Genomic DNA, 13,455 nt, shown 5'->3' with positions numbered 1-13,455 from the left:
ATCTAAATTTTAAACTTGTACTATAATTCCAGAATGGATTCGGATTCCATTTTCTTTGTATTAGAACCAGAGTAGAATCTAAATTCTAAGTATAGATAGTAAATCCAGATTGCGATTTGAATTTAGATTTTAGAATCAGATGTCAATCTAATTTTAAAACCTTGGAATATAAATCCAGATTCCGATTTAGATTCTGTTTACTCTGAATTTAGATTTTAGAACCAGATGTAAATGTAATTTTAAATTCAGAGTTTAAATACAGATTAGGATTCAAATTTTCTCTGAATTTAGATTGGAGTCTAAATTTTTAATCTTTTTCAAATACAGATCTAGATTATGATTCAGATTTTGGTTGCACTAAATTTAGATTTTAGAACTAATTATAAAACCTGGATTATAAATCCAGATTGCGATTTAGATTTAGTTTACTCTGAATTTAAATTTTAAACCAAATTAGAATGTGAATTTTAAATCTAGAGTATAAATCCAGATTAGGGATCAAATTCTATTTGCTCTGTATTTAGACTTTAGAACCAGATTAAAGTCTAAATACTAAATCTGCATTTCAAATACAAATTACAATTTAGTTTTTATTTGTGCTGAATTTAGATTTTAGAACCAGATTTTAATACATTTTTTTAAACGTGGATTATAAATTCAGATTGCGATTCAGATTCAGTTTGCTCTAAATTTAGATTTTAGAACTAAATTTTATTTGTTTTTGTTTGTGCTGAATTCAGATTCTGTTTACTGTGAATTTAGATTTTAGAACCAGATGTGAATCTAATTTTGAAACCTGTATTATAAATCCAGATTAGGATTCAAATTCTATTTGCTCTGAATTTAGACTTTAGAACCAAATTAAAGTCTAAATTCTAAATCTGCATTTCAAATACAAATTACAATTTAGTTTTTATTTGTGCTAAATTTACATTTTAGAACCAGATGTTGATCAAATTTTTAAACCTGGATTATAAATCCAAATTGCGATTCAGATTCAATTTGCTCTAAATTTAGATTTTAGAACTAAATTTTATTCGTTTTTATTTGTGCTGAATTCAGATTCTGTTTACTGTGAATTTAGATTTTAGAACCAGATGTGAATCTAATTTTGAAACCTGGATTATAAATCCAGATTAGGATTCAGATTCTATTTGCTCTGAATATTAGACTTTAGAACCAAATTAAAGTCTAAATTCTAAATCTGCATTTCAAATACAAATTACAATTTAGTTTTTATTTGTGCTTAATTTACATTTTAGAACCAGATGTTTATCAAATTTTTAAACCTGGATTATAAATCCAAATTGCGATTCAGATTCAATTTTCTCTAAATTTAGATTTTAGAACTAAATTTTATTCGTTTTTATTTGTGCTGAATTCAGATTCTGTTTACTGTGAATTTAGATTTTAGAACCAGATGTGAATCTAATTTTGAAACCTGGATTATAAATCCAGATTAGGATTCAAATTCTATTTGCTCTGAATTTAGACTTTAGAACCAAATTAAAGTCTAAATTCTAAATCTGCATTTCAAATACAAATTACAATTTAGTTTTTATTTGTGCTTAATTTAAATTTTAGAACCAGATGTTGATCAAATTTTTAAACCTGGATTATAAATCCAAATTGCGATTCAGATTCAGTTTGCGCTGAATTTAGATTTTAGAACCAGATGTGAATCTAATTTTGAAACCTGGATTATAAATCCAAATTAGGATTCAAATTCTATTTGCTCTTAATTTAGACTTTAGAACCAGATGTGAATCTAATTTGAAAACCTGTATTATAAATCCAGATTAGGATTCAAATTGTATTTGTTCTGAATTTAGAGTTTAGAACCAAATTAAAGTCTAAATTCTAAATCTGCATTTCAAATACAAATTACAATTTAGTTTTTATTTGTGCTGAATTTAAATTTTAGAACCAGATGTTAATCAAATTTTCAACCTGGATTATAAATCCAAATTGCGATTCAGATTCAGTTTGCGCTGAATTTAGATTTTAGAACCAGATGTGAATCTAATTTTGAAAACTGGATTAAAAATCCAGATTGCGATTCAGATTTTGTTCAGATTTTGTTTTTGTTTACGGAATTTAGACTTTAGAAACAGATGTGAATCTAATAAAGAAACCTGGATTATAAATTCAAATTGCTATTTAGTTTTTGTTTGTGCTCAATTCTTTAATCTGTTTCTCAGTTTTTTTCTCAGAACAAAATCACTTCTGAACATATCACCTTTATAAATCTTTCTTTCATTTTTCCACTAAATACTCAAGCTGTCAAAATGACCACCTCCCTAGTCTTTGCTTCAGCACGGCACATCAAAACTCTACAGACCTTATCTTCTCTCGTTATTTAGCCATGAACTCCTCCTGTAACATCCACTCGGAGTTCCAGTGCGGGAACGGCGAATGCATCGACTACCAGCTGACATGTGATGGCATCGCTCACTGCAAAGATAGGTCGGATGAGAAAATGCAGTATTGCGGTAAGAACCCAATCAGGGGGGGTGCTGGGTTTGAGCCCTCGGGTTACAAATCTGAGCAGAATGAAAGAATCTACAGAAGCATAGAAGGTCTTCTCATTCTCTCGTGACTGAAGCTAATGAGGCAAGCTAAGAGCAGTCTGACAAAAAGGAATGAGAGCTAGTGATGAGACAGGCTGACTGTCTCTCTCTCTCTTTTTATCTCCCTCTCTCTCCCAAAAGCACAATGTTTATTAAAAGAGAGGTAGCAACCTCAAAAAGTACCAAAATTATTTGTTGCAAAATTGTTAGATCCCAAAAGCTATACCTAAATCCAGATACAATCTATATTGTGTGTCAGTGCTATTGTAAAGTTTTTGGCCTGATTCTTGCCCTCTTGTTGTTTTCTAGAAAACCGGAACTGCCGACATGGTTTTAAATTGTGCTATAACCAGCGCTGTGTCGCCAAGCATCGTTTCTGTGATGGTGTGAATGACTGTGGGGATAACTCTGATGAAGTTTACTGTAACAGTGGGTATTTTCTATTTTTTGCCTGATAAATGTTACAGCGCATCGATCAGTCCAGTACTTTTTGTTTTGTCCATTCCTCTCGAGAAATTCACTCAATCAATCAATAAACCTTTGAATTCTTACCATACCTGAACTTCTAAATAACAACATTAAGCTTTAATGAGGAATCACATCTATAATGTAAACCGCACAAACCACAGATCACAACATTGCCACGGTTTAGCGGATGCCAATTATGGCGGTTCTCTCACCAGCCAATTGGGGATCGAAATTACTTCCATAAACCTACAGCAAATTATTTACAATGTATGTGATTTTGCTTACATGTTAAATAAACATATCTCGAAAGACATCGCCTATCATTTGTCTGTGTTGCCTGAATGTCTGGTTTGAATCTGGCTAAATATTCCAAATCCGTTTTCCGTAATTTTCCTTACGTCATCCTTTACCTATAAATAAAAGTTTACTCCGTATGGCAAAATAATAATTAAATATATTTTAAAATAATTAAATATTTTTATAGCCATTTTGTTGGAAATATATTTAAAAATAAATACATTTTAAAGCATTACAAAATATATTTAGCCCTCCATATATTTCAGTCCAAAGAAATATATTCATGTTGCATTGTAAGAAAATCTTTTTATTTTCAACTTCAAAAATATACTTTATAAATTAACCCTTATTTAGCATATATTAAAAAAATATATTTTGTCAAAGAATTCATTTTTGCAAGATGGGCTATAAAATTTGAAATGTATTTACTTGCTCTTAAAGTACATTTTGAAATGTATGTTGCTATATGGATATTAAGTTAAAATTAAATATATTTCCAAATTCAAAAATATATTAAATTGAGCAATACTTTCTACAAAATGTATTTAGCATATATTTAAAATATATTTTTGCCCAGAGAAATTTATTTAGCGTATGCCAATTATGGCAGATCTCTCACCAGCCAATCGGTGATCGAAATTACTTCCATAAACCTACAGCAAATCATTTACAATGTATATGATTTTGCTAACATGTGAAATAAACATCTTCTCGAATCATTTGTCTGTGTTGCCTGATGCTCTGGTTTGAATCTGGCTGAATATTCCGAAATCCCTTTCCTGTAAATCCCTTTTCCTTACGTCATCCTTTACCTACAAATAAAAGTTTACCCCATACGACAAAAAAAATATATATTTTTAAATATATTTCAAAATAATTAAATATTTTTATAGCCATTTTTTGTATATGTGGAAAATAATTAAAAAATAAATACATTGTAAAGCATTACAAAATATATTTATCCCTATATATTTTTTAATCAAAATAAATATATTTGCGTCGCATTGTATGAAAAACTTTGTTTTGAAAAGGTTAAAATTAAATATATTTTTAACTTCAAAAAATGTTACCATTATTTAGCATATATTTAAAATATATTTTGTTAAAGAATACATTTTTGCCAGATGGGATATAACATTTGAAATGTATTTGCTTGCCCTTTAAATACATTTTGAAATATATGTTGATATATGGATATAAGGTTAAAATTAAATATATTTCCAATTTCCAAATTATATTGAATTGAGCATTTCTTTCTTCAAAATGTATTTAGCATATATTTAAAATATATTTTTTGGCCAGAGAAATTAACAGAATAAAGTCTGATTTTATCCATAATTTTTGGTTGAACTATCCCTTTAAGTCATTAATGTTTTTATTTATTATAAACTTTTGTTGTTGCAGGTTCCTTATGTTTGTCTTCTGAACGCCGTTGCGCAGACGGGTCCTGCATCCCGCTGTCATCCTGGTGTAATCAGATCATCGACTGTGCTGATGCATCGGACGAGAAAAACTGCAGTAAGATTAGCACTCGTGAAAGCGCTAGCCTGTTTGCACTTTTAACGGATCTGTTAACGTGTTACGTTACGTGTGAAATGCTACAGTAGTCTCGCTATCCTCTCTGTCCAGATAGCACAGACTGCGTGGAGTACTTCAGACTTGGTACTCGTGCCAGCAACGGCAAGACATTTCTGAGCTGCAACTCCACGTCGCTGTGCGTCCATCCCTCCTGGCTCTGCGACGGAGCCAATGATTGTGGAGATTACGCAGACGAAATGAACTGCCACGGTAGAGATGCATTCGCATATTCGTTTGTGTCAATCTGTCTCTCTGTTTCCTTCCCTTGTTAATTTGTTTGTAGAACGTTGTCGCAGTAGCATGAAAAAATACAGCTGTGAACAAAACCAAACGTTTGACTTGAATATATCAATCACGATGTTGACAAAACCGAAAAGCTACATCAAAGTTTGACGTCTCGCTTTGCAAGGCATTTTATAGAATAAGTTCTGCTGAGTATTTGAAAGTGATATTCTTAGATGTTTGTGGTTTGGTTTCTAGTGTAAATATTTACAGTTTTAATATCTCTGAGCTGAGCGGCTGGGGTGTATTTTTGCGTAATTTGAATGCCTTCTAGAAAACGTATTAAATCTTTAATAGAAATTTCTGAATTAATAAATTCTTCGACCCGATTCCAAATGTAAAACTAAATGTTTCTTCTGACCTTCACACATCACAAGGCCACAATGAAACACATTTATTGTGTACACCTGAGGTAAATAATCTACTGTATATTCAGACTGTATTTTTTCACATGTTCATATCGCCGTGTGAAACTTTTATCTTACTATTTTTCTCATTATCTGACTTTTCCAAGGTGGCTTTAGCATTGCAGATGATTCAGCTGATCCTCTAAATCTGTTCTCCTCTGTGTGTCTTCCAGCTTCTGCGATACATACGTGCGAGGACGGCCATTTTGCGTGTCCCAGCGGAAACTGCATTTCTAGCGTGTGGTTGTGCGATGGACAGAAAGATTGCGAGGATGGAGCCGATGAATTTCAATGCGGTGAGTGCCACCTCTTCATGTTTATCAGCTAACCAGCTAAAACCAGAATGGAAGACTTGAGTTGGTAAATGTATACATCAATGCCTTTATTATAATGTACAGTGTTATTTTGCCATTAGGTTCTGTTAGTCGTGTCTATTATGTGATAAGTGGTAAATGTGTGTTTAAATGCCAATGTTTCCCTATAGTATGTTTTTATAGGTTGCACTAAATCAAATTTTGGCTGAGTCTTATTTAGTATCAGATATTGTGGTATCCCATGTCGGTGTTTAGGGATATTGGCCTATGAAATTGTTTCCCTTTGGCTTTTGCCCAGTTGGCTGTGGCTTAATTTACAAAATACGCCTTTGGTTCAGCCTTGTTGTTGACAGCGGAATTTAAATGTATTTAAAGCTTTGAGCGCATTTAGCTGCCAAATCCTGGACGTCCTTGAAAACTCTGTTTATCTATTTAATAATTGATATACTCATCTATTTGTTTGCTGTTAACCGTAAAATTGAATTTTGATTGACTGAACAATAGATGTGATTCTTGTTCCGAGTAAATCCAGTCACTAAAATAGTCAGATCTATCTATCTATCTATCTATCTATCTATCTATCTATCTATCTATCTATCTATCTATCTATCTATCTATCTATCTATCTATCTATCTATCTATCTATCTATCTATCTATCTATCTATCTATCTCTGTCTTTACCTACCTACCTACCTACGTACCTGTCTATCTATCTATCTATCCATCCATCCATCTCTGTCTTTAATCTAATCCATCCATCCATCCATCCATCCTTCAATCTAATCCATCCATCCATCCATCCATCATTACTTACCTATGTACCTGTCTGTCTGTTTTTCTTTCTGTCTATCCATCCATCTATCTGTTTTCCATCTACAGTATCTGTCTGTCTCTACCCACATACGTACCTGTCTGTCTATCCATCTATCTAATCCATCCATCCATCCATCATTACCTACCTATGTACCTGTCTGTCTGTTTTTCTTTCTGTCTATCCATCCATCCATCCTTCAATCTAATCCATCCATCCATCCATCCTTCAATCTAATCCATCCATCCATCCATCCATCCATCATTACCTACCTATGTACCTGTCTGTCTGTTTTTCTTTCTGTCTATCCATCCATCTATCTGTTTTTCATCCACAGTATCTGTCTGTCTCTACCCACATACGTACATGTTTGTCTATCCATCCATCTATCCATCCATCTATCCATCCATCCATCCATCCTTCAATCTAATCCATCCATCCATCATTACCTACCTATGTACCTGTCTGTCTGTTTTTCTTTCTGTCTATCCATCCATCCATCCATCCATCCTTCAATCTAATCCATCCTTCATCCATCCATCCATCCAATCTAATCCATCCATCCATCCATCATTACCTACCTATGTACCTGTCTGTCTGTTTTTCTTTCTGTCTATCCATCCATCTATCTGTTTTTCATCCACAGTATCTGTCTGTCTCTACCCACATACGTACATGTTTGTCTATCCATCCATCTATCCATCCATCCATTTATCCATCCATCCTTCAATCTAATCCATCCATTCATCATTACCTACCTATGTACCTGTCTGTCTGTTTTTCTTTCTGTCTATCCATCCATCCATCCATCCATCAATCTAATCCATCCTTTCATCCATCCATCCTTCAATCTAATCCATCCATCCATCCATCCATCCATCATTACCTACCTATGTACCTGTCTGTCTGTTTTTCTTTCCGTCTATCCATCCATCTATCTGTTTTCCATCCACAGTATCTGTCTGTCTCTACCCACATACGTACGTTTGTCTATCCATCCATCCATCCATCCATGACCTACCTATGTACCTGTCTGTCTGTTTTTCTTTCTGTCTATCCATCCATCCATCCTTCAATCTAATCCATCCTTTCATCCATCCATCCTTCAATCTAATCCATCAATCCATCATTACCTACCTATGTACCTGTCTGTCTGTTTTTCTTTCTGTCTATCCATCCATCTATCTGTTTTCCATCCACAGTATCTGTCTGTCTCTACCCACATACGTACATGTTTGTCTATCCATCCGTCTATCCATCCATCCATCCATCCATCCATCCATCCATCCTTCAATCTAATCCATCCATCATTACCTACCTATGTACCTGTCTGTCTATTTTTCTTTCTGTCTGTCTATCCATCCATCCATCCATCAATCTAATCCATCCTTTTATCCATCCATCATAACCTACCCATGAACCTGTCTGTCTGTTTTTCTTTCTATCCATCCATCCATCTATTTGTTTTCCATCTACAGTATCTGTCTGTCTCTACCCACATATGTACCTGTCTATCTATCCATCCATCCATCCTTCAATCTAATCCATCCATCCTTCCATCTAATGGTCTATCCATCCATCTATCTGTTTTCCATCTACAGTATCTGTCTGTCTCTACCCACATACGTACCTGTCTGTCTATCCATCCATCATCCATCCTTTAATCGAATCCATCCTTTCATCTAATCCATCCTTGTATCCGTCCATATATTAGGATATTGGGTTTAAAGGGGCTTCGCTGCTTCCTGCTGCAGTCGGTCATTGCGTTGTTCCCATCCCATAGCCAGTGTAGAATCGAATAAATTCAATGACCACAAGACGACTCTGATCTGTGAAGGCTCTTGAATAGACCCCACCACGCTGGACCACACTGTGGCCTTACTTTCACTGACCCAAAATCAGAAGTAATGCAGATTTCTGACCATGCCCTTGACAAACTCACTAGAGCTTCTTGACTTGTTCTTTGCATCTTCTTGACCAGGCACTGTTGCCATTGTATTGAAAAGACCCACAAGAAGATTTTTTAAACATAAATGTTTCAACGAAGCAAGAGAATCATGTGGGTTTGAGATATAACCATATTAAAATGTTTGAGTGAGTTCACTTTTTAAACCTCCGTGCTTCTGTTTTTCTGACCTTGCGCTTTGTGTTTTTCACAATCTCAGTGGCTTGCAGAGATATCACAAAATCGATGGCAGAGGCAGGCAAACAAATATTCGGTCCTCGCACCAAAATGCTGATAGAAGGATTTTGCTTGCACCTTTTGTGACTTGTGTGTGTGTATATGCAAGTGGACAATTACTTTGGACGGCGTTCCTGCTCGCAAGCACTTTTAAAGTTGAATCTCCTTCCCAACAAGGACGAAAGGTTGCACAGATATGATCTATTTCTGTGCTTTTAAATGCCACCTTGTTTAACTTTTCCACGTTATCGCACTCGAAATGACTTTCACGGGCAAATTTATGACTATTGAAATGTATTCATAAACCTGACTGTTGTCTTTTGGTTATAACTAAGGCTGGAATATTCTTCTTGGATTTGAGCACAAAACAGATAAATGTCTTAATGATAAAAAAAAACATTTTGGGCAAATGAAATAAAAATTGAAATGAAAATGTTATCATTTATTTACCATCACGTCACACTATTCTGCATACATTGACTTTGGGCGGTCAAAAAAATTCCTAAAAATCTTCCCGTCAACAACGAATAGTAGAATTTTCAAGAAATGCTCATCTCTAGTAGGTTCATTCGAACGTTTCAAACTTTTCCCGACAGATTCATCATGCCTTTGGAATCAGTTCGCCTGCTCGAAAAACAAGTGCATTGCCAAACAATGGGTCTGTGACGGGGAGGACGACTGTGGTGATGGATTGGACGAGAGCGAGGAAGTTTGCGGTAAAACCGAGCACCACAAATTAACATTTAAGACACAGAATGAAAGATTTCTAAGAGGAAAGATATAAATCAAACGAAAAGAGGCAGGAGGCAAAACTGGGCTAAGCTTTCATCATCGTTACGAATTTATGGTTATAACTTAAGAAGTTGAAAAAATTTGGTTCAGCAAAGGTCAAACACAAGCAGATGTTTAAACGAGTTTTCAAGACAATGCGCAAAGGTTGATTAAACGTTTCGATTTACTTGGCGTAAGTCAGCGCCTGGCAGACGTTTGATAATTTCCGCTGTGTCAAAGATTAAACATGGCTCGTTTTCTCCAAACACATGAATATTCATTAGTGACATGGTGGACTCGTTCATGCTGTATGTTGCCTTGAGATTGTGGGTTCTAGAAAGTCTCTCTCTCTCTTTCTCAGCAGGTTTGGTAACCTGTGCTCCAGGTCTCTTCAGTTGTCCAGGCTCATATGCTTGTGTTCCCAGGAATTGGTTGTGCGATGGAGAGAGAGATTGTCCTGATGGCAGCGATGAACTTGCAGTAGCCGGCTGTGGTAATTTTCACTGATATACCAAACTATCATAAACTCCCCCTGTGCTAAAAATTACGTTTTTATGTCTATTTGGTGTTTTTACTATGCCTTACGAAAGACCATGTGCAAATTCATTATTTAACACCAAAGCTACACCTAACTAATAACATCATCACAGTTGAACGAGTGGATCAGGCAGTCAGAGCCTTGGATATGTATGTATGCCGCAGAGACTCGGCACTAAAACAATGACTGAACTGTTGCTTTAGTGCTCCTTTTGCAGCGCGAATACATGATACGATGTTTATTTATTTATTTAGCTAACACTTCAAATCCAAAGCGACTTACAATTGCTATATATGTCGGAGGTTGCACGCCTCTGGAGCAGCTAGGGGTTAAGTGTCTTGCTCAGGGACACAATGGTGTGTCACAGTGGATTCGAACCTGGGTCTCTCACACCAAAGGTGTGTGTCTTATCCACTGCGCCATCACCACCCCAGATGTTGTATGAATGCTGTAATCTGTAAACATTAGCACCAATGAAAATAAGGGCTGCATAAATGGAGCTCTCGTATGCATTGTGAAACCATCAGCTACGTGTCTGGAACAGCCAAATGCAGCATCTATGTACATATATATCTATGATCTGAGCTGGTGCGATTGAGGGGAGGCAGGGACTAATTCGCATATTCATATCTATGATGGTCCGAGTAGGTGTGATTGAGTGGAGGCGGGGACGAATTAGCATATTCATAGATCTGTGTATTAGGGATGCACCGATAGGATTTTTTTTGTCCGATACCGATTTAAACAGACAACTTCTGGCCGATATCGATATTAAACACTTGTATACAATACTATACAGTTGGTCTATTAGCTAGTTTATTTCTGCATCAAATTACTTTTACTGAACATGGATTGGATCTAATTAACATTCAACTGACCAACATAATAAGAGAGGCACAAATTAAGCTAAAACAAATATAATAAGACAACATGACAACCTTCAAAGGTGGTTTTTGCTATTCAGCATTTATTTTATTAATGACATTAACTTATTTTTTACATATAATGGATTTCTTTATGCAGTTAATTAATAAACAATCGGTATCTGCCTTTCTCGTGCTATTGCCGATATGCCGATGGTTTCAAATTCATCAAAAATCGGCCGATAAATATCGGCGGCCGATACATCGGTGCATCACTACTGTGTATATTAAAGGTATTGCAGAGGATTTTCTTTTTCCAGGTGGATCATCAAGACTATTGGTCCTCCTAGTTGTCAATCAGGAGCGTTGCGCAATTGCATTTTTTTTAAAGTGGAGAAGGCGGTTATTTTCTAAAATTCGAGAAAATTCTCCACTTCACCTTTACAGTAAATGAGTCAAGGATTTACTTTTAAGCTATTTTAATGCATGACAAATTTATTATTACAGGAAAATACTTTTAAAGCACACTACATATAATGTTTTGATGCTCAAAAACAATTTTTAAGGGATAAAATTATTGACAACATGGGGACTTTAAAGCGGACATATCATGAAAATCAGACTTTTTCCATGTTTAAGTGCTATTGGGTCCCTAGTGCTTCTGTCAACCTAGAAAATGTGAAAAACATCAACCCAGTAACTTAGTTTTGGTAAACTATTGTCTGCAAGCATGTGAAAAAAATAGGTATTTGAAATTTGGCTCCCCCTGTGATGTCAGAAGGGGATAATACTGCCCCTTAGTCTGCACTATCCAACCACTGCACTGCAATTTTAGTGCAGATATCAGCTCATTTGCATTTAAAGGGACACATTTTTGCTCACACCTACAAAGTGGCAATTTTAACATGCTATAATAAATTATCTATATGCTATTTTGAGATAGACCTTCACATACGTACTCTGGGGACATCAAAGATTTATTTTAAGTCTTGTGTAATGTCCCCTTTAACTTTTTTTATATAAATGCACTCAATTTGGTAAGCATGGCTTACTTTCATTGCTGTTACTCAGTGTTGAGAGTTGTTAAACTTGATATTTCCCAAGCTGTTCATAAGTTCTGCCTCTTTTATCTGAACTGACTGTCATTTTACTGTCGCTTTGTCTCATAAGCTCCAAACAACACATGTACAGAGAACACGTTCCAGTGTCGCAACCAGAACTGCATCCCACGCCGCTTCGTATGCGACCGCGACGACGATTGCGGCGACGGTTCGGACGAGTCTATTGAATGCGGTAAGTAGCTAACCATTACTCTCATCCCATTACTCTCTGACCATCCCTCTGCGATCTGTTTCTCTGTCTCTGTTTAATGTGTCGCTACCAAAAATTTAATTAGACGATTCAATGGTTTGATATGATGGAGGGTCCCAAACCTCAAATCTAAGAATAAACACAATTACTCATAATGACTTAATAATATATTCGTTTGATTTGCTTCGTAGTTTTGTGCTACAATTATTTATTAGGTTTGGGAAGAAATATTTTGAATGATTGTTTTACCTAACTGCATCGGTATTGCCAATATTTTTGTTTAAATGTGACCCTGTCTGTGAGTTTTATAATATTCAACATAAAATCCTCCTACATTGTGTGAAAATACAACATTGATATCTTTAATATTGACTGAGTAGATCACAGACAGGGTCATAAATCTTTCACATTATTTTTATCTGTTCCTCTTTATTTTCAGAGTACCGCTTATGCAAAGAAGAGGAGTTTCGTTGCACGGATGGGCGGTGTTTACTCAGCGCTCAATGGGAGTGTGACGGTTTCCTCGACTGTCTCGACCAATCAGACGAGCTGCCACTGAACCCAAAATGTTCCGCTGCAGGCGAGTCCCTTTTATATGATTGACAGGTTCCGCTGGCCCGTTCCATATGGGATTTGTTATAACACCTGGTCTTCCCCCTTCATCTTGTTCTCCTGCCAGTACCACCTGAGGAGGGCAGAGAGGGGCTGATGAAACCGCTGTGCCTCTTTTCTCTACAGTAGCTTTTGGTTTTAGGGCAAACACATGGCATTAATGTTAGCAGATGCTATCAGTGTTTCCGACCAGCCTCATCAAGATACTTTTATATCTATTTTTTTAAGGGAAAATTCATTTCAGATGTTTGTATCTTGTATACAGCTACTGTAACCCTTTTTTTTACAAGCAAGGTCACATTTGTTACGTAAAAGATTCAAAAAAGTTTGTGAAATACATACATTTCTATGTCAAAATATTAATCGCGATTAATCGCATACAAAATAAAAGTATTGAAATACACACACATGCATGTATGTATTTTAGAAACCTTTTACAAGTATACATGT

General features: G+C 35.5%; 1 protein-coding gene across 6 annotated transcripts in view; it reads left to right on the top strand.

The window, feature by feature from the left end:
• Nucleotides 1–13,455, top strand: part of lrp1ba (low density lipoprotein receptor-related protein 1Ba) — a 304,606-nt gene that overhangs the window by 206,122 nt on the left and 85,029 nt on the right. For 3 of the 6 annotated variants that reach the window (XM_065244654.2, XM_065244653.2, XM_065244656.2), the window contains 9 exons: nucleotides 2,364–2,492; nucleotides 2,880–2,999; nucleotides 4,740–4,853; nucleotides 4,965–5,123; nucleotides 5,776–5,898; nucleotides 9,507–9,626; nucleotides 10,043–10,174; nucleotides 12,253–12,375; nucleotides 12,833–12,973. In XM_065244654.2, the coding sequence (XP_065100726.1) occupies nucleotides 2,364–2,492; nucleotides 2,880–2,999; nucleotides 4,740–4,853; nucleotides 4,965–5,123; nucleotides 5,776–5,898; nucleotides 9,507–9,626; nucleotides 10,043–10,174; nucleotides 12,253–12,375; nucleotides 12,833–12,973 (1,161 nt within the window). The remainder of the gene's footprint in view (nucleotides 1–2,363; nucleotides 2,493–2,879; nucleotides 3,000–4,739; nucleotides 4,854–4,964; nucleotides 5,124–5,775; nucleotides 5,899–9,506; nucleotides 9,627–10,042; nucleotides 10,175–12,252; nucleotides 12,376–12,832; nucleotides 12,974–13,455) is intronic. The other 3 variants (XM_073813477.1, XM_065244657.2, XM_065244655.2) reach the window with 1 other exon arrangement.

This window comes from Paramisgurnus dabryanus, chromosome 24 (genome assembly GCF_030506205.2).
Source record: "Paramisgurnus dabryanus chromosome 24, PD_genome_1.1, whole genome shotgun sequence".
In the NCBI taxonomy this organism is placed as follows: Eukaryota; Metazoa; Chordata; class Actinopteri; order Cypriniformes; family Cobitidae; genus Paramisgurnus; species Paramisgurnus dabryanus.
This window is presented reverse-complemented; position numbering and strand designations above follow the sequence as displayed.